This window comes from Diorhabda sublineata, chromosome 7, assembly GCF_026230105.1.
Source record: "Diorhabda sublineata isolate icDioSubl1.1 chromosome 7, icDioSubl1.1, whole genome shotgun sequence".
NCBI classification, from domain to species: domain Eukaryota; kingdom Metazoa; phylum Arthropoda; class Insecta; order Coleoptera; family Chrysomelidae; genus Diorhabda; species Diorhabda sublineata.
The window spans coordinates 5,418,508-5,443,065 of NC_079480.1; the positions used below are offsets into that span (position 1 = coordinate 5,418,508).

The window sequence follows — 24,558 nt, forward strand, 5'->3', positions numbered from 1 at the left end:
TGTTATTGATTTATTTTTTGAAATTGGCACGACAACAAAAGCCACAACTGTGTTGTCGAATTATTGTACGTATGTAGGCATTTCAAAATATTTTAAAGTAATTAAATTTTCGAAACAAAATGGGAAAGATTTTTACACAAATGAGTGATTTTTTTAATAATGTTCGCGATGAAGTTTGTTCAATGGTCAATGTTGTTGTTGTATTTGGGATTGCAGGAGCTTTTGAAATCGGCCAGGTAACATTAGATGATATTGAAAATTCGGGAACGTTATTGATTGTTAATCTTAAGAGGACAAAGAATGATGTAAGTAGGAAATTTGTAGTTACTGAAAAATATGTTGAATTTTTTGAATGTTCACAGCCTTTCGTCCAGCAGCAACAAAAGATCGCCGCCTGAATTATGCATATCAGAATAGAAAATTTATTAATCAGGTTGAGGGTAAAAAACCAGTTCCTTTAGCAATAGCTTATTTCCTTCAACTTGAAGATGCTAACTCATATACAGGTTATTCATTTCGAAGATCGTTTGCTACACTTTTAGAATCTGAGGAAGATACTGAAGAAACATGGCGGTTGGAAATCATCAACGGTCGCTGAAGGATAGGTAAAAATTGTATTTGCGGGAATCGAACCCAGTACTTCAAAAACTTGTGGGCTGAGAGGCTTAGCCTAATGATTTGTAAATTAGCCCAACCTATTTTTATTGAATATTACTTGGGAAATATACAATTGTTTTCATTGCACTAGATTTCATCAGTATTGCAGAAAAGATCTTATTCTGTTTCAATTCATGTTTGACACGAAATCTAATCAACGCGCATACGCCATTAGACAGAGACAGCAATACATAAATTATTCTTTCTCTTTTTCTATCGCCCAGACGCTCCCACTTTATGGGCGCCTATAGCATGCCTACTCTGTAATATCTCTATGGTTTATTCTCAAACTTATTATATTTATTGATAATTATCGAAATCAATTTCATCTATATCACAACGGTTTTCATTTTCTGATTCTTCACTTTCTTCTTCATTTAATTGGCCAATAAGAATTTCTTCAACAGGTGCTGCTGGGCCTTTATACCACAATGGTTCCAATTTTGGTACATTGCATTTATAAATATAGTGCGTAAAACTTTTTGTGAGTTTTCTAACGCGGAGGAATATTGCTAGAAATGAAATTTATGAGACCTTATATAGTAGATCCATATATTATACATTTCGTTGGGAACCTTTACATAAGATCTGTTTTCTCTTCGTCATTTTGTATTAAAATGTTGAATGGTTGATTTCGCCTTTGCAAATAAAAGCTGCTGTATAATCAGAACCTGTGAAGGCATGGAAGCCCGGAAAAGCTCGACAAAGTGATGAATCTAATTCTCGCGCAAGATCTGTACACCTTATATAATTAATTTCTTTACCTAACTTATTTGTTATCCATATTTTTGGTTTTCGAATTTGTGATTATTTCCGAGACAAATGATCAACACGTCAGTATCTACAGATTTAATGAGAATTTTTTGATCAGGTGAACATGAAGTGGAAGAAAATTCATATCAGCCTGTTCGTGAAAATAATGTATAATAACGTGATAAAAACAATATGAGTTGATAATATTCAGAAATATAAAGATGCAACACTTTCCAAAATAGAAAGCGAAATGACGAAACATTCGATACTTGAAGGTGTAGCAGACTGAAGGGACAGAATAGCTTCTAACTTCTTAAGTGACCAAAGACAACCTTACTTGAACAAGAGAAAAGTTATAAATATAGATATAGAAACCATGGAATTTATATAGTCTATTCTCCATGATAGAAACTATTGCAACTATTCCAGCTCTTGCGATTCACCTCTAAAACAGTACTAAACTATGTAAAAAAACATTAATAAACAAAAGTATGTTTACAAGAAACATAATTATTATTGATGTAATATACGAGATCGTAATAGTTATGTAACAATGGTAATTTGACAAAAAGTATTTGCTCCAAAATAAAGATATTGAACATCGTACATTTTGGAGAAGCTGCTAATATAGTTTATGCACTTCAAGGTGGTATGCGACTTTTTTCCAGCAGTTTTTGAGCGCGCGTACTAAGATATTTTTAAAAATTACATAAAAATAAATAGAATAAAAAAAAGTTTCCGATATGATGGGAAAATTTTAGCCCTTATCTCACACTTCAAATAGGTATGCCAGACAAGCAAAAAGTTGATTTTTTTCTAAAAAAAAATTAATATCCGCGATGACGGTAAAACATTTTTTCATTTTTTTATAAAAATTCTTTCATTGCTTCTGCAATATCGAGCTTAAATTATTCCTATAATTATGTTCTATTTATTTCAATAAAAATTTTTGATTCTGCCATGACGGGACTTTCAGTGTTACCGGCTCCTGGACTATAACGTGTGGTATATAATTTCAACACAAGAAATTTTGACTGTTGTGCCAAATAGTTTAAGAAACGAATTATTCATGTACTTTTGATATAAAGGAAATGAAACTTTATTGTATTATGATATTTGCTTATGTATTTATACAATTTCCGGGATAAAAGTAATTTCATAAAAAGTGACATTATGTTGCTTTCGACAGATAGGTATAAAATGTAAAACTTTTTTTCCACAACAGAAAAAATATATATTTTTCCTGAATGATTAAAAAAATATTTATGATATGAAAAAATGTTTGAAACATTAGTTGTAGGATTTTCTTTTGAATAATATTCTTTTAAAAAATAAGGAATAACATTAGTATCCAAACTGAAGCCCTAGAAATTTCCTACAAATTTATAGCTTGGAAAATGAAGAAAGTATTTGACTAAAATTTTGATGTCACTACGAATCATTTAATTGATAACTGCTACATATTTTTAAAACATAACAACTGAAGAAAAATTATTGATTGACATTTTCATTTTGATAGTAATGTTGTAGATGATCGAGTGATTAATATAATTATGGAAATTGTCATTGTCAAATCATATTTTGATAAAGACCAAAATGTTTTTAAAGGACAAAAGACAATTTAGCAACAAAATCATACAAAGGATCCATGAAATAATAACCTAAAGAAATTTATGTACGTACATTGGGACGTACGTACAAGGATAAAGGACGTTTTAAGCTGCAACCAGTGCACTGTTGTCGAAGAACAGTATACGCGTGGTGACATTTTATTGCAGACGAGTTGGCTCTTTTGCAATGCAACCTGCAGAACTAAGGACACTTGTTTGAACAGATTAACAAATTTGCGATTAAAATGTCGACGTGAATATTGACATGGAAGTAAACGAAAGAGTTCAAGGAGAATCAAACAAAAGTGATGATAACGTCCAATGTTGATAAATTATTGTTTTTGTAAATTATATTTACAATTATATCTATTATTTGTGTTATAAATTTCCAAATTATAATCAGAGACAAAAATAAAATTATAACCGTATTTTATAAATGTTTTGTACAAGGGATAGTTTTTTAGGGGGTGAAATATATTAATATATGTAATTCAATGGAATTTTTTTAATAAATAGTTCATAATCTCAACAAATTTATTCAAATGCATTCGAATAATTTGAATTTAATGTGATGCAATTTCAAACATTTCAGAAAAAAAAAGTTGAGATTGAGTTTATTGAATTTTGCTGTTCTCAAGGGATGATTTCAAGAATCAGATAACAGTATTATAACCACATTTTCTATATTTTCTGTACAAGAGGTAGTTTTTTAAGAACTGAAATATATAAAATTCAATGGAATTATTCAATAAATAGTTCATGAGCTCAACAATAGGTCATTCAAATGCATTCAATTAATTTAAATTTAATGCGATGCAGTTTCAAAATAGAAAAAATGTTGAGCTTATATTTAATTTTTGCTGCTATTAAGGGATGATGTCAAGGGGTTGTATCTGTCGAATTAATCAGACATTTGTTGGATGATGTCAAGAGATCTCCAAACGATTAATTTTAATTTTATTTTAACCAATTAATGCTGAAATATGAGATTTTTAAATATTTTATAATAATTAGTTTCCATACCTAAAAAATAAAAATCACACTTAGTTACAGAATAGATTTTGAGGAGGAAAAGGAGTGTGAATCCAAATTTTCATGAAAATAGTTATTGTTCTCTCAAAATTTCACTGTTTTCAGTTTTCTACCGTTATTGATTAGACTAAAATTTGCATTTGAGAAAGTGTCGTGAAAATGAGTACTTACAAAAATTTCAGAGCAATAAAGTAGCTTCAGAAAAAATTCATAACTTACGGACTTTTATATAATTATCCTCAGTTTGGCATAGAACAAATAACATCGTTAAAAACAACAACTGCATATTTGTGAAGTAAGAAATTGACTGACTTCTTATTATACAACCCGCAACTAATTCTGATTCGAAATATGAAACTAATAATACCTTTATGTAGAACTAACTCCTCACGATATCTTGAATAATAAATGAAGTTTTCCGAGTAATACCTTATTCCTTTCTTTACTTTAGATATCTAGTATGTAAAGACGATTGTCGCTTCGATTCCTTCAATTTAGACCATTGATTTAGGCGTGTGTGATTGATATGATTTCATAAATATGGATATAAAGAAATTTCTTTAATAAATCGGTTCACTCTTTGTCAAGTGTTTCTAAAGCATAGTTTTTGATTGCTTCAATCTAATTTAATCTAATTTAATATTTAAAAAAGACTTTTTTCACATATTAATTCATAGTAAGTAAATGATTGTTTTTGTAAATTATACACCCCACAAAAATAATCACATCACTGGTATTTTAGGATATTTTTAATACTTAATTTTAGTTTTTTGGGACAATCTGTATATGTATTAACTTAATAGATATTTCTGGTTTCTTATCACAATTTCTTACAAATTTTTTTGGAAGCAAAAACGCTCGAGTAAAAATTCGAAAAACAGGCAACACATTTGAAATATTTAAAAAATAATGAGTGATGCGATAATTTTTGTGGGGTGGATATATTTGCAATTATATCTATTATTTGTAAAATAAATTTCAAAATTATACTCGGTAACGAAAACAAAATTATAACCACATTTTCTATATTTTTGTAGAAGGGGTAGCTTTTTAAGGGCTGAGAGTTTGAAAAACAACAAATTTTATATTACGAATGAAATATTTTTAGTTATATACAAATAAACCTTGGAATTATTGATGATAGTAAAATGATTCAATGGAATTTTTCAATAAACAGTTCATAATGTCAACAGTAAGTCATTCAAATAATTTAATTTTAATGCGACGCAATTTCAAAAATTTGAAGATACAAAAAAAATTTGAGCTTATATTGAATTTTGCTATTCGAGGGTGTCAAGAAATTACTAAACGATACATTTTAATTTTATTTCAACCAAATAATGCTGAAATCTAAGATTTTTAAATTTTTTGTAATAATTAGTTCTCACACCTAAAAATTTAAAAGCACCCCTCGGTGTAGGATAGATTTCGAATCCAAATTTTATGAAAATCGTTATAGATGGGGAGCTGGCTACAAAAAACATGGTCGATAACATGCGCGCCATTTCAGCTTGTAAACTGGCGCCCCAACTTAGTACATCATCAAACGCCACTTCTTAAGATCAGCACAGGTCGGATATGAAAATGCCAACTGGTTTTCCCAAACGAAAAAATTGGCTTGAAAACCTCATAACGTGCGCGCGCTAAACATTTTGTAACGTGCGGTTTAAACCTCAAATAAAAGCGGTGTAATAGCGCAAAAAATTTTTGCAGGCCGGAAATACCTCGTAAAAAGTGATCGAAAGTGCCGGAAAATTCATCTGAAAAACCTCATAACGTGCGCGCGAAACTTGTTTATTAGGTTTTTGGGGTTTCAACTAAGAGCAGTGTGATAGCGCAAAAAGTATAACTATTCCCAGGAATTTTAAAAAAACTTTGATCAAAATCAATTGATATAATTGGCGTAGTAACTGAATTAAAATAAAAATTAGAAGCCCGTTTTTTGCGTTTCTGACTCGAGTAGGTGGAAAATGAGTAAACGCTATAAAATCACGCGCGCGATGAAAAATGATTATATTTCAGCGAGTTTTCATCGTATCCTGATGATTTTTTTTTAATTTCGAGTAGCTCAAATAGATATTTTGAATGGAGACGTCAAAAATAATTTTCCATTAAGCCTAATACGAAAAATTTTCGTTTCAAATATACGTCGATTTTCTTCAATCTTTTTCGGAGGGTTTCCAGCCTGCAAAACTTCTTGCACTATAACGCCGCTCTTATTTGAGGCATAAGCCTCACGTTACGAAAGGTTTCACACGCGATTGTTATGAGGTTTTTCAGCCAATTTTTTCGTTCGGGAAAACCGGCTGACATTTTCATATCCGACCTGTGCTGACCTTAAGATGTGGCGTTTGGTGATGTACTAAGTTGAGGCCGCCAGTTTATGAGCTGAAATGGCGCGTACCTTTTGGACCCTGTTTTTTGTAGCCTGCTCTGGAACTATTATTGTTCTCTTAAAATTCCACGATTTTACAGTTTTTTACTGCTATTGACCAAACTAAAATTTGCACATGAGAAATGATGTGCAATATGGATGCCGAGTTTTCTTATCTACCGTAAATACCGTAGAAAAATTTCAGAGCAAAAAAGTAGCTTCAGAAAACATTTACAGTTTACGGACTTTTATATAATTATCCTCAGTTTGGCACAGAACAAATAGAATTGTTATAAACAACAACAGCATATTTGTGAAGGACGACATTGACTGACTTCTTATTATACAACCCGCAACTAATTCTGATTTGAAATATGAAACTAATAATACGTTGATGAAGAACTTTCTCCACACGATATCATGAATAATAAATGGAGTTTTCCGAGTAATACCTTATTCCTTTCTTTGCTTTAGATATCTAGTATGTAAAGACGATTGTCGCATCGATTCCTTCAATTTAGACCATTGATTTTGGCGTGTGTGATTGATATGATTTCACAAATATGAATATAAAGAAATTTCTTTAATAAATCGGTTCATTCTTTGTCAAGTGTTTCTAAAGCATAGATTTTGATTGCTTTAATCTAAAGATATTCAAAAAACACTTTTTCTACATATTTATTAATAACAGAAGATAGTGCTTTAATAAGCAGAAAAAAGAAAGAAACTCAGCCTAACCTAACCTAACCCAACACTCAGTTATTAACTGTTTTATATAACTCTATATAATGTAAGTGAAATTCATGAAATTCATAAGAAACTAGGACTAAAAAACTCCCGCATGTTTTAGTGGTTCTATTCTCACACAGGCAATCTTCATGTCCAAATTATCCACTGGGATTCTTTTGAAGTGCCATAGTGCACAGAAGCTCTTTTAGGTTCAGGAATTTTCTTCCATATTTCTTTAGGAGATGCTGTGAAATATAGATGGGAAATTGTCTGTCCTTTATCCCCTTTTCCATTATTTTTCAATCAACTAATTTACATTTCATAGTACTGTTCTCCCTAACTGTTCCTGTTGCTAGGAAATGTATCTAAGTTCATACATGAACTTCGCTGATGTAAGAAAGTTATAAAAATATAATGAAAAACGTGAACCAGGATATTACTTACTACTTAAATAAAATAAAATGAAGATATGTATCCCCAACAAGACCTAATAAACATATGAAGAAACTAATGACACGGAAGCTACTTAGGCACTAATGAAAGTTTGAAGACATTATTTCTTTTTATATTTACGTTGGTAATTCGCAGAAACACATGTAAACGCCAGTCGCATGAGGGTGAGAATCTGATGAAACAAGTACGTTCTTTTAGATAGATGGGGGCCATTAACGCCCTCTTTGGGCTTTAATGGACCCGGTTAAATTATAAAAACAATATAATATATTCGTCGCATGAGATATTGTTCATTATATCTGACTATTTCTTCACTCTTTTCAAGAAAGAAAAGCTTTAGAATACTGCATTTCAATTTTTATTGAATTATTTTTACTTATGTAAAAACGTCAAAACTCGACTTTTTCGTGTGAACAATAAAATAAAAAAATTGCCGCCCCCCGAAACATCCACCCTAGGCTTCAAGCTTCTCTGCCTACTAATGAATCAACCACTGTCAGTAACACAATGAAAGCTCAAAGAGTGAGATATTTGGGGCATATATAAACGGTGCAGGAAAATGAGTATGGCAAAATTGTTATCGAAGAAGAAATAGGAGGAAAAGTGATTGGATGTAGTATTGAAAGATATTAGAGAAATAGAAACTTATTGGAAAGTAGAAATCATCCTGTAAATCAATAAAAAAAGCAGTTTATAGCTGTATATCGTAGAAGTATGTAAAGTTCCTCACGACTCACCCTGTACAAATATTTTCGACAAAGTTTCCTTTTTTTTCAGGAACCTGTACAAGTCACCCATTCCTGCTGGTTGTCAATGAATTTGATATTGAGTTTTTAGAGTACTAATGTCTTGATGCAATATGTAACTAGGTATGCCAATGTTTTCTGAAAAATAATTTGAATTTAAAAATTCAATTCTATATGAAATTCGACCCTGCATACATTGGAAAATGTCTTCTATTCAATATCTGTGAGATATATTAATCAACCAACTCAGTCAGTAATTTCTTTTTCACATGTTGGTAGGCGCGCGCATCGTAAAATTTTCTAAATATTTCATATTTTAAAAAAATATAACTTTAATAATGCCACATTTAATTTCTGATTAAAAAACAACTGGTCTAAATTTTCATATTCTATGTTGGTTGTGAATAATATCAACATTGAATTGAATATCCAGCTGAGTTTGTTGGAAAGTTTATTTTTAAGGAACTGACAATTACATGGTAGCAATATATAATTATGAGCTGAAGTGAGCCAAACAAAGCTAATGGATTCACTTTGTTCCCTTTTTTTATTTTCATTAGTAATAACCCATGAATACAAATAACGAAAGTAATTTTTTGTCTTTTATTAAAGATTTAAAAAGGAAAAAATACTCGTTACTAAAGTCTCTAAAACTTCTTTGTTTTCATTGAAAACAATCGCATTGTGAAATTGTTTTATTATCACTAATTTGTACAAATAAACAAAATTATATAACTTCTAACCTAAAACTCTCAGTGAGTTTAATAGCGTTTTTATCACATATATAGAACATCTCAAAAGGAACAAATTTGTAATTTACTTTCTTATTTACCGAGTCTATTTTTATGTACGAGAACTTAACAAACCTAACTTCTAATGGGAAATAGAATATTTCCTAAACTTTTTATAAATGTACACACAAGTGTTCGGTTTTTCATTAGTATTTTGTAACCGTAAGGCCCCTTTCACACCAAACGAATCCGAATCAATCTGGATCACTCCGAATCAAGTTGAATCATCTGATTCGTCATCTCCACTCTTTCATACCAGTTGAATCAACCTGAATCTATAATCTTTATAATAATCTTTACAATCTTCAAATTTTAAAATTAATAACTCCACGTCCATCTCGTATGGTTGTTGATTCAAGACTGACCGGTAGAGGAATCTGACAGGTTGAATCAAGTGCGACCTCGAATCAAACCTGATTGAACCAGATTCTTCCGGTCTGAAGGCGGGAAAAGAGTCCCTTCACATTTAAACGGAGCGCTCGAAGCCGAGTCTTGGTCAATCAGATTCAACTTGCTTCAGGGCCGGATTAAGCTAGGGGCTTGGGGGAGCTATAGCCCCGGGCCCCTAGTTCCAAGAGGGCCCCATCATTTGGAAATCATTCTGTAATTAATATAACGTATTGATATTATTTTGTGAATTTTTCCGGGTTTTCGAATTCCTTAAGGGGGCACCGTCATTATTTTAGCCCCGGGCCTTATAAATCTTAATCCGGCCCTGACTTGTTTCGGAGTGATTCTGATTGATTCGGATTCGTTTGGTGTGAAAGGGCCCTAAGATGTAGAAAGCAATGGAAAAAGGTTTGGAGAGACAAAAAGCCCTAAGTTCATAGCCGTATCATAAAGTTTTCTCCAATATTGACGCTTAAATTCTAACACCACTTAAGCCCAAAAAAGTCCTGTTTAATTTTCAAATGTCATTCGATAGAAAATCGAAAGATCTAGACAACTGAAAAAAAACTCTTGAAATCGGTCTATGTTTATCAATTAAATATTAAATAATAAAAAAATATGTATTATGATCACGATATATAGAAAAGCTTTCCTGAAAAGAACTTTGGAGAGTAAGTAATCTTACTTTCCCAACTGGAGACTCAGGAAATGATATTCGGCTTCAGGCCATCCGGAATGGTGGCAGTTGAGTTAAATTTGTTAGTGGTGTACGGATTGAGTGTTTTGGGTGTGGTTGAACTCTCAACCTGGCAGCCGTAGAGCTGCGAAAAAAAATAGACTTTATTAAAAAGGAGTTTATGCTCCAACATATAAATAAATTAATTTAAATTTTTTAAAATTTGAATATAAACAGGGATCTGTTCTATTTTATTCGTTCTGTTCCCCAAATAAATGAAAATACGTATGAAAACATGAAAATTATTATACAAAATTTGCTTAGAGCAAAAGGAAATTAGTGAAGATTACTGGAATTTGTGCTGCGATTTAACAGTGGATTTGGCTTAATTAGGCCAAAATAAATAGAAAATGGATGATGAAATTTTGTGATACCTCGTTCGTTTTCGAGATATTGATACTTAAAGTTATAATCAAACGTTAGTTCAAAATTCGATTTATTGAACAGATGGCATTGAATATTTCGTTTCAAATGAATATTTTATCACTTCAAATTCAATATGAATCTTGTAATTCAATAAACAACAGAATTTTCATTTAATTTTATTATTTTATATTATTTACCTGATACTCCATAATTATATTGAAAAAAAAACAGCCATTTTTGATAACTTTCATCACTGTGTGATAAATATAACTTAACATACGATAAATACATGAATAATTTGATGTTTTTTATAAAGAATTGTGGGTTGTATCATTATTTATAAAATTAAAGACATATTTAATGTAAAAATATCCTCTTTCGAGCAAAAAGTACGTTCTGAATGCTTTCAAAAGTTATTTATTATCGTTTTATAATTGAACAGCCAGACTACTGAAGTATTTCACAATTATCCTTAAAAAGTTCTCTAGCAATTATTTTTGCATCATTTATCCTATTTTTAACGACAAAATCAACCGACTAAGAAAAATGACTGTAAAAAATTGTTCTACCCGCTCCGAATTTATCTGCCTCCAATCTCCCTTCTCTAAACTCACCCCATAAGAAAAAAAAATAATTATAAAATAAAACTAAAATAATCCTCACCTGAAGAACATTTTTTTTGGCTGTAAAAAATTCACGATATGTACCTATTTGCCAATAAAGCTAGACATTGTTTTTTATTTTAATTCTAAGAATCTCTTCCTAACAAATCCCTCGCAAATTTGATTGTATATTTTTCCATTTGGCAAGGAGGTTCAAGTTGTGAATACAGTTCAGCTTAGTTGCGACGTACAAGGTGCAGTCTATTATGAATTTTTTTGTGATGATGGAAAATATGGGAGAGCCACATAAGCGCCAAAACATCGATCTAGTAACAATTAATTTTGAACATTGATATTTATATGCTTTGAATCATTTAAAATAAATAAATTCGGGATCAAAACGTTCTACGACGATGTCCAAAGCCTAATCGCCACTTTTTCCTGTCGCTGCAGTTCTTATCGTTCAGATTTAGTACATTCTTTGATTTTATTATTCCTTGCATCTATGATAAGTTTGGTCTTCCTCTCTTTCTCTTCTCCTGTGGGATCCACTCCATTCTTTTTTAGCAATCTCTCATTTTCCATCCTCCCCATGTGCCCGTCCCAAATCAACAGCTTCTCCTCAATAGATTCTATAATTCTTTGCTTCAGGTTCATTTGCTCTTTTATTTACGCTCTATTTGCTCTTATTAGGGCGTCCATTTCCGTAGCTTTTATTTTTTCTTTTGTTGTTCTTTTATTCTCCATTTTTCCAATCCATATACCAACTTACTCCTAATCGTTGCATTGTAGATCATCAGTTTTGGCTGTTACTCATTTCAGTATTCCATTTGGCGATTTAGTTATTGTTCTTGCTCTGTTTTTCTACATTTTTTCTCTGTTTCATTAGTTCCATCTTTGTCGAAAATAATTCCTAAATATTCATAATTCTCGTATCTCGTTATAATTTCGTTGTTTTCAAGTTACATGTCGGTTTTATCCTCTAAACTTAATGACTATGTCTTTTCTACGTTTATACGCAGTACGCATTTTTCGTATCCTTCCTTTAATTTGCGTGCCATGAATTCTAAGTCATATCTGTCGTTTGCACATATTACCTGATTATCTTAAGATTGGTGGGTGTATAAATAGGTGTCATCGTCGATTTGGATCCCAATTCCTTCATATTTCTTCTTCCAAGTTGTTAGAGCTTGTCTCTCCAACATTCTTTCTCTCGGTAGGAGTCGGAAGTATTTCCTGAAAACGGGTATTCATTGTCTTAGTTGGAGAAGATTGTTGAGGAATTGGTTTGCTTCTTCTAAGTTGTCAGAGTGACATTTTCATCGTCTGAACTTGGAAGACTTTCATTTATTTCATGGGGCAAGGGTCTTTGTGTTACTAAAGGTATTGCGTCAGGATTTAGAGGCAACAATCCTGAAGCTCTAAATCCGCTCACTATATTTTCCGGCGTCATACACTTGGGCCAAACACGGGAAAATATTATGTTGAATCTACTCTTGTTCAGGCTTCTTTTTGGGAAGGTATCCGAGTATCTCAAAAGTTCCTGATCCCAGTTTGCTTCAAAAGAGCGAAGTACAGCCTTATCCAATGGCTGGAGCTCGTGTGTTGTATTTGAAACGCGGCACCCATCTTGCGCACAGTCCAAATTTTCGGTTAATATCCGATGTACCGCACTTTTTGAAATGCCTGGTCTTCGCAGGTCGTACGGCGTCGTTAAAACTCTGCTACCCAATTTGAATCTAGTTCAGCTTTTATATTGGTTGGGCCGAGGGCTTTCAAATAAAAGTATTGAATCATATGAAGATGGCCAATTTTTTCCATATTGAGAGTGCAGAACTTTTCAATTTCAACAGAAGACTATGTAATAACTAGTCACATTTATAAATGAGATTATGGTGTACAGATAAATTATTTGAAATTGAGAGTGCAGAACTTTTTAATTTCAACAGAAGGCAAGTTCACTATCTATAGTCTGTATCATACATGTAGGTACGAAATGATAACCTATGACCAGAAATGAATTTATATATAATAAAATTCCCCATTTAAAAATAAAATTGTTCTTGACCTTTGTAGTACCAAATTGTAATTATATGCAGTAAAACGTATATGGAATGCGTATTCATACCTCTACAATGTTAGAAGTCAAAAATTTATTATGCGTGGGATTTTTGATAATTGTTTTTGTGGTAAAGTCCATCCAGTTTGACTATGTTGTAGTGAAAGATAGAAAACTATTCGGACCTAGATTATTTAAAAGGGTGAGTACTGAATATTTCTGTTACCAATACCATTTTGTGAGTGTTTTTAGACCTTAACAACAACAGTTTCCTAGAATTGAAATTTTTTGTTTAGTTATTTTTCGAAACAACTCAATGGAATTGCATCAACCAAATCGCTATGATCTGAAATATGATGCATCCTTTCAGTTTTAATGGTTAGAATGGGGCTGCAGAGATGGAACAAAAAAATTAAACAAACTACAGTTTTAAATTTTATTCAGCTGTCAGAGATCTTCGTCTTTCATTTCATAAACTTCCGGGAGTAATGCTTTGGAGTTCCATAGTGTTTCACACTCTGCTAATTGTAATGTCTTCAGATGTCCATTGAGGGGACAGCGCCCTAGATAAATACATAATTATTGTAAAACTACTATTATACCAGTTTTCTTTTGTATTTTCTTGTTTGTTTGTATGCCATTTTAAACAATCTTCTAATCCTTCATCTACATCTTCCAACTCTAATATTTTTTTCACATAATTGAATAAAACTATTTTTATTATCATATTTAACAACTAAGCTTGATTTTTAAACGTATTATGGTTTTAAAATGGACTAAATAGATGGGATACTTGTAGTAAATCTGTTAAGTTCTTTATTAAGTCTTCGCGGTTGTAGAAAAAAGGAGAACGTTTGGATTAGACTTTGTTATTCTTATGATTTGAACGGAGCCTTAGAATAGATTCCAAAGGCTACTATAGAAATCAAACGTGGAGATATCCAAATTTCTTAAGAGCGTTTTAAAAATGATGCCAAATTCACAGAAATTATTGCAGTTTACCAGTGAAAGTAGTTTTGAAAGTGATGTAATGGTGATAGGCGAGACTGATCTTGGTGTTGCGGTCTTGGTCTTGCGGTCTTGTTGTTGCGGTCTTGTTGTTGCGGTCTTGGTCTTGCGGTCTTGGTCTTGCATTTTTTATATAAAAAGATTTGGAACACCAAGACCAAGACCGAGTTGTGCACATAAAATGTGTATTTTTACCTCAAAATGAAAGCAATTTGAATTTTAAATAAATATACCCAATTTAAATCGAAATATGTTTGTTGTGCTGTGATATCACATACTAATAAAATATTTATTTAAAATGAAGGGGATTTAAGGGGGATATTTTTTAATTCGTTTATCATCAGAAATGGAATATTATAAAATAAAATAAATTAAATTTGTTTTAATTTTTCATATTTCTATTTTTAGCTTATGTATTATATTACGACATGGTTTTTTATTAATAAATTAATAATTGTTGCGTTATGTTTTTTTAAATATGTCGATAACAGAGTTTTCTGGTATGTCATAAAAAATTATTTGAATAGGTATTAAAATATAGTAAACAAGGTATATTTTTTGTATCGTAGTGGGTATATTTTGAGACAAAAATACGAAAGAAACAAATATTATTTTTTACAAATGGATAAACTTCTAAGCGGAATTTTCTGAATATTAAATAGCTAACAAATAAATAATAATAAATAGCTACCCTAGTAGAACTTCAACTTGACTCAACTTGAAAAATGGTTAATACCTATCATTTTTAATAATAAATCTGAAACTAATTTCAGTTCTGTTTTCATTTCTTTCATTAATTATTCTTTCTTTCACTTCAGCGTTTTTATCTTTAATTTTGTCATATAATAATTTTGAAATTTATGATTTTGAATATAATGTGATATTATCAAATGATCATCTAAGTCGAAAGGATTATTTAAATGACCTTTAATTATTTCAAAGGGTGTAAATTGAGTAATAGAATGAAATGCTTTTGCAGTGATATAATGTAATTCGATTTTATGTAATTTACAAAAGTCTTATAAGTCATTGTTAGTAGTAGTTTGTAGGAGGTTATATAGGTTATAATTTAGTAGGTTATCAACAACTAAAACTCCGTTTACACATGAAATTGGATATGCTTGACCGTAACGAGAGAAAGGTGCCTTCATGTTATTGCTAAGTATAAATGATTTGCTATCTTAAGAACATTGATATATCAAATTAAATTCAATTACTGGAGAATTTATATCATATTTATTCACTTAATACACTTCATAATTATTAACGAAATTTTCTACGTCTTCTGGACTCATAGGTCTGCTCTGATAAATTTACTTACTTTTTTTTTGTATTGTTTCTTTTATATTGAGCCAATTAAAAGTTTCATTTGTATTACGCTGACTATAATTTAATTTTTTATATTATTTTCTTCTTTTTTCCTTTAGTTAAACATACAAAATTATGAATTATATTATTAAATTTCTTATATATTCTAATTTTTTTTAATAACGACTTGTCACACTTCCTCAGCAATTTGCTGGGAAACATTCACCACCTCTGCGGAGTCATGCTTTGCAGAGGGGCTCGGACGGTTGGAGTGTCCTTCAAGTCGTCTACGGCCCCTTTTGTCACTTATGGCATCGTTACTGAAACATACTTCATGAGTGACGGGCTATCAGTGGTTTCCTTTTACCCTACGTCTCCCTTCCCCTCTCGGGATTAGGGGTTCGGGTTCCTTTCTCACTGCTGTCTTTGTCTTTCATCTTTTTCCTTGTTGCTGAGAATACTCTTAGCCATGTTCTGCACCGATTTCCAGTTCTCTGAGCTGTCAGCATCTTCAATACAATGTTGTCTGGAGTGAGTTCGCATTCCAGCTGTCTGCAAGTCCTGTCTCTGACCTCTCTCCACTTGTAGCATACGAAGATGGTATGTTCTGCAGTGTCTACGGCGGCACAGTATATACATCTAACCGTGGTGTCTTTTCTGAACCGTTTGGCATAACATCGAAAGACGCCATGTCCTGTTAGGACCTGTGTCAGGTAGTAGTCTACTTGGCGGTGCTCGCACTTAACCCACGGCTAGATGTCTGGTATTAACCTTTTGGACCATTGGGCCTTTACTGTCTCACCTTCCCATCTAGTTTGCCATGTTATATATATATTCTAATTAATAATAGTTTTTTTATTATTGTATTTTCCAAAAGTATCTTAATTATTCTATTTATTTGACTTATTCTAATTTCTATTGATTCTAAATCTTCGAATTTAGAGGTCTTATTATATAAATCCATTTTATAATTTCTTGAATCACGTACCACATCAAAGAATGATAAATAATCTCTATGTTCTTCTATTATGCTTTCATTCATCATCGCATTAAATGTTTCATTAAAGTTTTGACTTATTTTATTATTATTCTTATCAAATTTTTTGTTAATTGTTTCATTATCCCAATTTTTTCATTGTCATTGTTCATTTCTCTTTTATCAATCATATTATTTTGATGCTGTATATTAAGTAGATTTGTACTTAATTCAGGTTCTATAATATAACATTCGTTATCTAATATTCCATTATCCATTTTTATTACATTATTTATATCCTTTCTTTCGACATATCATTATTTATTTCAATTATTTTTGCATTTTCTTTTCGATTTCATTATCATTTTTGCTTCTTTTTAATTCATCTAATCTATTATATTGTAATTCTAAGTCTAACTTGACTTTATCAAATAATTCTATTTCTTATTCTTCTATTGTAACATTATTAAAAGTAAAATTTATTTCAATTATTTTTAATTTTTCTTCCGAGACTCTTTTCGAAAATTTACCGCTTGATTATTATTTTTTTCTAATTTAAATGAGTTTTCAAACCTATCCAGCATTTCTTCGTTTTATTATATAATTTTTCAGACGTAAAATTTGAGTTTTCATTCTTTGGTTGGAAATACGAAAAAATTCACAACATTATATCGAGTATTTCTCAAAAAAATTCCCGAAAATCGCCTAATTTTTCATTAGTTGTACTTATATAACTCCTGAAGGAAAGGTGGGATCGTCATATGATGGAAGATTACTGCTGGTCTTTAAAACAGGTTGTCCCTTAGAAACTTTATAAGAAAGATAATAGGTGTTTTATTTAATTATATCATATCTTCTCGACATTTCCATCTATTACTTCGACGTAGATTTTTTAGAAAAAAACTGGCATATTTTATTTTATTTCATGTTTTTGTAAAATAATTGATAGTTCCTTAAATTGTGATTTTCGTACAATCAGAACCAATGTTACATCAAGAGCTACAAAACCACTATTAAGCAGTGTTATTTTTAGAATGCTAAGCCGGATGTACCAAAAATTAGGGAATTTTTAGTAAATACAAACGTAGCAAATCGATTTGCGGAAACAAAAGTAATTAGTAAAGTGGAAAATTCAGATAATTATCCAAAACAGACAGCATTTTCTGTTGTGATACCTGAAAAAGCTTTCATATCTGGATTTTATATGGAAACTGAGGGAAAACGCTATAAAGCTTTCGTTAAGGCAAATAAGAAAGCGCGTTCAATTTATAGTCAAGTAAGTATTTTTATTTTATAATCCTTCAATAAAATAAATAAATCGTTTAGTCATTATTATACAAACGGAATTTCCCAAATAGTTGACATCGACCTCTTAGGATCACAACCGGTCCCCCAGGGGATCGACATATACGGAAACTGACTATGGCTCTTAGCAGGGCGTCAATCAAAGTCACATAAAACAATAAATTCCGGAAAACAACATCCTGTCACATTTATATATTGATTAAAGAAACAAAAATACATTTTTATTCTACTTATTTCAACAACAATTTGTCTTTATTTGTTCTAACTACGACGTAAAGCACATGGAAAAATTTTCCCGTGCTTTTCTAGAAACAACAACAAAATAGCTAAGTTGGAATTTATGGAACCGTTGTCGATATTCGTACTGAATAAACTGTTTACACCACCACTACACCAACACTCACAATTACACTGTCTGACGCGTAATTCGATAACCAAATTACCTTCAGAGATTGAAGGTAAACTGAAATCTAGTTACTTGAGTTACCTGTTTCATACTAAATTTTCCCACCAATAAACCTTCTCCCGCGCTAATTACTTCCAGCGGGAAAAATCTTCTTGGCGGGAATATTCATTTTCAGTCTTTGACTACCAAACTGTTGAGTGGACCTTTATTTCCGAGGTCTTGTTATCTCTGCCGATGCAGATTTCGTGTTCTAACTATTTGTAGAATCTCACTTGTTCAATACTATAGCCTCCTATACACAGAGGTTTGTCATGTATTTTGTTTTCAATTCAAATCAAATTTACTTGAACATATTTTCCAGCAGACTAATTAAACAGTTTTGCTTCCTAGCAAAAGTATGAGGATGAAATATTCTCATAATTTGCAGCTAAATTTGAAATTATTATTCCCATGTTTCAATACAATTTTTTCATTTCTCGTCTATCTGAGCTAGTACAGATCTGTAATATCACCAATCGGCTACGTACTATTATTTATCGTATCCAAAATCATCTCAGGTAAACTAAAATCTAATAACTTAACATACCTGTTTTTGGTATATATGAAGTAAGTTGTGGTGATTATTACCGAAAGTATAACCGAAAGTATATTGGGCAAACTAAGAGATCCGTTATTGTCCGGTTTAAAGAGCACATAGCTCATTTGAAATATGTACGGACCGAAAATTTGGTACGTAAATATAAATAATGTAAAATTCTTAAAAAATGTATTCAATAATAAATTGTTGGATGCATTTGAGAGCATTGAAATTGTTAGATGTAAGAGTAGCTTAAATAGGGACAAAGGGCCACTCTATACTTTTGTAGTCAAAGAACATTCCCGCCAAGGAGTTTTTTCCATATGGAATTAATTTTCACGGAAGGTTTATTGGAGTGAAAATTTAGTATAAAACAGGTATGCTAAGTTATTAGATTTTAGTTTACCTAAGTCTCTAAAAACGATAAATTTGTTATCGAAACGCGCGCCAGACAGTTTAATTGTGAGTGTTGGTGTAGTGGTGGTGTAAACAGTGTATTCAATAACAACAAAATAATTAATATATTTAAGAATCGTTGGTATTAATAACATTTATATTACAATTCCAGTATTCCATAGTATTCGATTCTTTAGAACTAAAGATAGTGAAGACGACTGTTCCCAGATATTTTGCTTTTCCTGATGAAATGTCACAGAGCTTATATTTTGAAAATGACTAGGGTTGAGCGATTTTTCTTCTTTGCATGGATTCTTCTATGTATCATTCTGCTACGTTGAAAGAACGCCATCCTCCGAGTCTTTTCAGAGTGAGCAAATTAGCGCCGCTTTCCACCAACATGATTACCGAAAAACGCCTTATCCTATGTCCCGTACATTCTTCGGAATTTTTCTGTATCAGGTATTTTGCAACAAACCTACGATCTTGGTATGCAACAAATAAACTTCTGTTTATATTTTTCGGTCGTAGAACTGTTTATTTACGGTAAAGTGCTCATTATCTTCCACATCGTCTAAGCTAAATCATTTCTATGACATACGACAAAGAATCCAAACACTAACATCACTTTTGCTAGTGGATATCATTCATCTGAAGCTTCGTATGAAAATGTGGTTACTTGTTCTGCCGTCAGTAACCTGGACTTATTTTTTTTGGTAGAGTGTTGACTTCATTAAATTGAGATGATGCCGAAGAATAATTGGATATAGCTTGAGAATTGATAATTTCATCATAAAAGCATAAAATTCTTTGTTTGTACCGACTTTATGGAACATTTGAAAATTCAGAAAAAGGGTGTCTTGTCCAAAATATTTAGAAAATCTGTGTTCTGCTAAAACTACTTTCTACTAATTTTTGTTCTAATAATATCTAATGATGTAAGTAATTTTTTTAAGTCGATAAGCAATGGTCACACGGCCGCTCATGTTGCTGTTAGTACAAGATTTTCAAATCGGTTCACCGTAAAATTGAACGTAGAGCCCTTTGATAAGGTTATATTTTGCTTAACATATGAAGAACTATTGGAAAGGATAAATGGTCAATACGAGATTCTTACCAATATCCAGCCGGGACAACTTGTTAAAAAACTAAAAGTAGAAGTAAGTAAAAAATTTGTTTGCAATATCGTTTATCTAATTTTGATATGATAGTTTCTTAATGCGCGTATTTGACAACAGATTTATCATTTATAATAGCACTTTAACAAAAAAGAGTGAATACCTCGATGCTGATCTTATACACAGATTAATAGGTAGAAGAGGATTGAATTGAATTGATTGAATGGCCAACACAAACTCCAGGTCTCAATACTTTGAATTCTACTAATAGAACCAAATGTATATCACATAACGGAAATAATAGAGTCACTTTGTGAGATCAGGTCTAATCTAGGAGACAGATCTAAACTAAAAGAAAGGAAAATTCCACTAGTACTTTTTTGCATTTCAGGTGAATTGTTAATAGGCAAAGTTTTGTTTTGAATATTAGATATCAAGGTTACGGTATTGCGCGTGAGAAACAGAACAGAAATCATCTTGTACCCATAATTAAATTGAGTGTTAAATATTTCTCTGAACTTTTAGATTAAAATTAAGGAAAGTCAACCCATTGCATTCGTAAGAACTCCGTCGCTTCGTTCAGGAAGTAACTACAATAACAATGTAGATCCGCATGCACTAGTAAATCGTGGCAACAACTCGGTAACAGTCGTTTTCCAGCCGAGCATCCAGAGACAGTTGGAGTTTGCCTGCGAGGGATTCGGAAATAAATTATTTGATGGCTTTGCTGGACAATTTGTTGTTAAATATGACGTGGTACGAAATAATGAAGGTGGAGAGGTAAATATTATTTGATATTTATTATAATGTTTGACCTCGACGACGTCTATTAATTGATGAGAAGGATGGCGCCAATCATGCCGATTTATCGTACACGATATAATAAAGCGAAATTAATGAAAGTGATTATAATGTCTGAATTATTAAAAATTTTTATTTTCTCTGAGCCCTAAAATATTTATTATCAACAAGGTGGCGACATTAGACGAAGAACACTCTTTATCTCCGTCGATTTTTATAATAAGGCATAAAACTTATAATGAAATTTTAATTAATTGTCCTGAATAGTATATTGATTCGAAATAATGATCTAGATCAAATATAAAAGAAATTATCATAAATTGTCGTTAATCGTCATCTGTCATTCAAACTATTATGACGATCTGGAATAACAAAATTTATAGTTACGGCTTACAGTTTAGTTCAATATGTATTTCGCTATGCACTCCGGAATCTGTTTGTTTTTGATGATTCGAACTGGAGCTTTAACTTTAGGTATTGTGCACACCTCAAGAATTTTCTTCGTTATTATTTGTTTTCACTTAATTAACCGTTTAGAATCCTTTTCGGGTTTTCTTTATTCACCTCCGTAACTCTCTGCTTGGGTTTTCGCTTCAAGACTGATTTATTTGTCGTTACTAACTCCAACTTTTTTATTCTCGCATTTTATATCTTTTTTCAACGATTGACATCTTTTTCAATTATATTCCGTCACGATGTCTGTTTTTGTAATGGGTAGGAAATATTTTTGTTTATCAAGTGACTGTAATGAATTGTCTATTTTATGAATGTGATTGCTGTATCTGAACAAAATGTGCTTGAGATCAGCAAAGAATAATCATCGCAGGAACGCGAACGCACTCTATTTACCATGTGACATTTATGTAATACTTCTACATGGACAGTTTCTATAAATGGAAGCTGTTCCGACTAAGGAAGACAGAATGATTTCTTCAACCTTCGAGGTTCCAGCTCGTTTCGGCGCATCTCCAGCATACGCAACTTGAACAAAGTATCTTAATTTCTTAGCCTACTATAGGACCAAACAAAATTTCAATGTCAAAATATTTTATTATTCAACATATTCTCCTCTTAATAGGATACATTTATTACAGCGAACCTGCAACGTCTCTAGACTTTTCAAAAAAAATGTTTCTTCTTGATCTGCAAACCAAACCTCCACAGCTTTTATTAACTCCTCGTTGGAAGAAAATTTACGATCCTTTAAACTTTTTTTCAGTAGAGAAAAGAGATGATAGTCGGAAGGAGCCAAATCTGGTGAGTAAGGGAGGTGTTCTAGTAATTCAAACCCTAAATTATGAGATTTTTTGTAGGGGCGTTGTCCTACAAAAACAAAAAACCTTTGGACGCGTCTTTTCTCTTCAATTTTTTCCCAGTCAGTAATGTCGAATAGTAATCTCCAGCTATTGTTCTATCCTTATTCAAAAAATCAATCACGATTACTCCATGGCAATTCCAAACAACTGAAGTAAGAACTTGTTCAGCAGATTATTGGAAACGAAACCATTCCATCGATTGTTGCTTTGTTTCTGGATCGTAGGAATGTACTCATCCATAGTCAACATTCAAACATTTGTTCAGATCAGATCCACTTTAGCCCAATTCGACGGTCTGATAAAATCATGTCATGAAATGCATCGATATTTTCGGGGACTGACAGAGAAACTGGTCTTCCCGATCGGTCATCACCTTATTTCTATTTTTGTATACTCTATTTCTTAAAGTGCCCCACGGCGTCCTAGGAGGTCATGCATAAGTCCCATTTCTACAGATAGTTATATTGAAATGCTGGCGTAGATATTTTGTTACAGGTTAAACACTATGATATGGAGTAATGTCTTGCTGAAAAACCATGTTATCCCGATAATTTTGCGGCAATTTGTTCATTTCATTTTCTATTTGAATTCTGATCAAATACCTTTTGCCGTTCAGCGCCTCATCATTAAAAAAATTAGGACCTAATACAAGGATCCTTATTATTGCACACCAACTTATTATATGATTGTTTGTTCGAAACCAGTTGTAATTTTTTCTGTTGTGCATTCCAGCCATTGTAAATATAGCTTCGTCCGTCTAAAATACATTTTCAAAAATTTATCTCTCAAATTGCAAGTCCATTACTGTTTTCCAAAACTTCAGCCTTTCTTGATAATCAGCATCCAATAGAAACTGCGTCGGGAGAAACTTAAAGGGCTCAAACTGATTCATTTTTAATGTACGATATTATATGATACCTCTATTTAAGCCTAGGTCACGTTTAGCATATCTTAAAGAATTCTCTCTTTTCTTTTCTGGAAATATAACAAAGTATCCAATTGTTGGTTTCCCGTCAATATAATATTTGGTCTGTTGCGTTTGTTATTTTCCAATATTCCCATTTTGCCTGGAATTATGCTGTTGGGAAAACATCTTCTATCTTTTTTCTTCTGTATATTTATGTAGAACCATTTCAGCTTGTATTTTAAATTTAATCTTCTTACTTTACTCTTTAAACAAAAATTAAAACTACAACTAATCACATGATTTACACGGTGGCCTTAACTATCATCTAAAACTGACATTTTTTGTGCAAACGTCATATTTTTTGTTTTTATATGAAGGCATTTTAAGCCTCCTTGATTTCAAGTTGTACATTACCAAAACAATAGGAGTAGATATCTATGCTTACTATATGATATTTGAAAAAGCCGATGTTCTTATAGCTTTCTGTTTTTTTATTTAGTTTTTTTCAAAAATGTAAAACTCAGTGTGTTACATTATTATCAATATAGAATTGGAGTACAAATGAGAAAAACTCAAATAATTCCACAAACATAATACAGGGTGTTTCTATATTCGACCGACACCGTTCTACCACAGAGAGATCTTAATAAATGATTCATTTTGATACAGGAATAAGTACCCTTACGGGGCATAAAGGGTGTTCAAAATTTTTAATAAATATTAAAAATTTTCTGATTGTTTTAAGTTAAAAAAGTAATAACCTTGTATGGAGCTTAAATGAACGGTGTAGAAATTTGCCTCTAAACAAAAGTCTGCAAGCACGTTAGTAATTTACAAATTAATTAATTATTTATTCAATTTCGAACAATGATTAAGCGTAAGTAGTTCAAAACAAATAAAAATTACTCATAATCCTAATTTTAAACAAAAATTTATTACAATAATAACAAAATTGGCAATTAAAATGAAAATAATAATAGCACAAATTAAATTTAAACAATGATGTATTACAACAATAACAACATTGACAAAGTTACAGTAGTTGCTCAAGCTATTGGCCGCTCACTTCAATACACTTATTACACCGTTTTGTCATTAAAAAACGGTTCTTTGAGAATAAATCTGGATGGTATTTAAGCCAA

General features: G+C 31.5%; 2 protein-coding genes across 2 annotated transcripts in view; one reads left to right on the plus strand and one right to left on the minus strand.

The window, feature by feature from the left end:
- LOC130446821 (ionotropic receptor 25a) overlaps positions 1–24,558 on the minus strand; it is a 97,278-nt gene that overhangs the window by 68,674 nt on the left and 4,046 nt on the right. The window lies entirely within an intron of this gene.
- LOC130446820 (inter-alpha-trypsin inhibitor heavy chain H4-like) overlaps positions 13,328–24,558 on the plus strand; it is a 31,333-nt gene continuing 20,102 nt past the window's right edge. The window contains exons 1-4 of the mRNA XM_056783303.1: positions 13,328–13,500; positions 17,624–17,866; positions 20,231–20,434; positions 20,918–21,172. Coding sequence (XP_056639281.1) covers positions 13,354–13,500; positions 17,624–17,866; positions 20,231–20,434; positions 20,918–21,172 — 849 coding nt within the window. The 5' untranslated portion in view covers positions 13,328–13,353. The remainder of the gene's footprint in view (positions 13,501–17,623; positions 17,867–20,230; positions 20,435–20,917; positions 21,173–24,558) is intronic.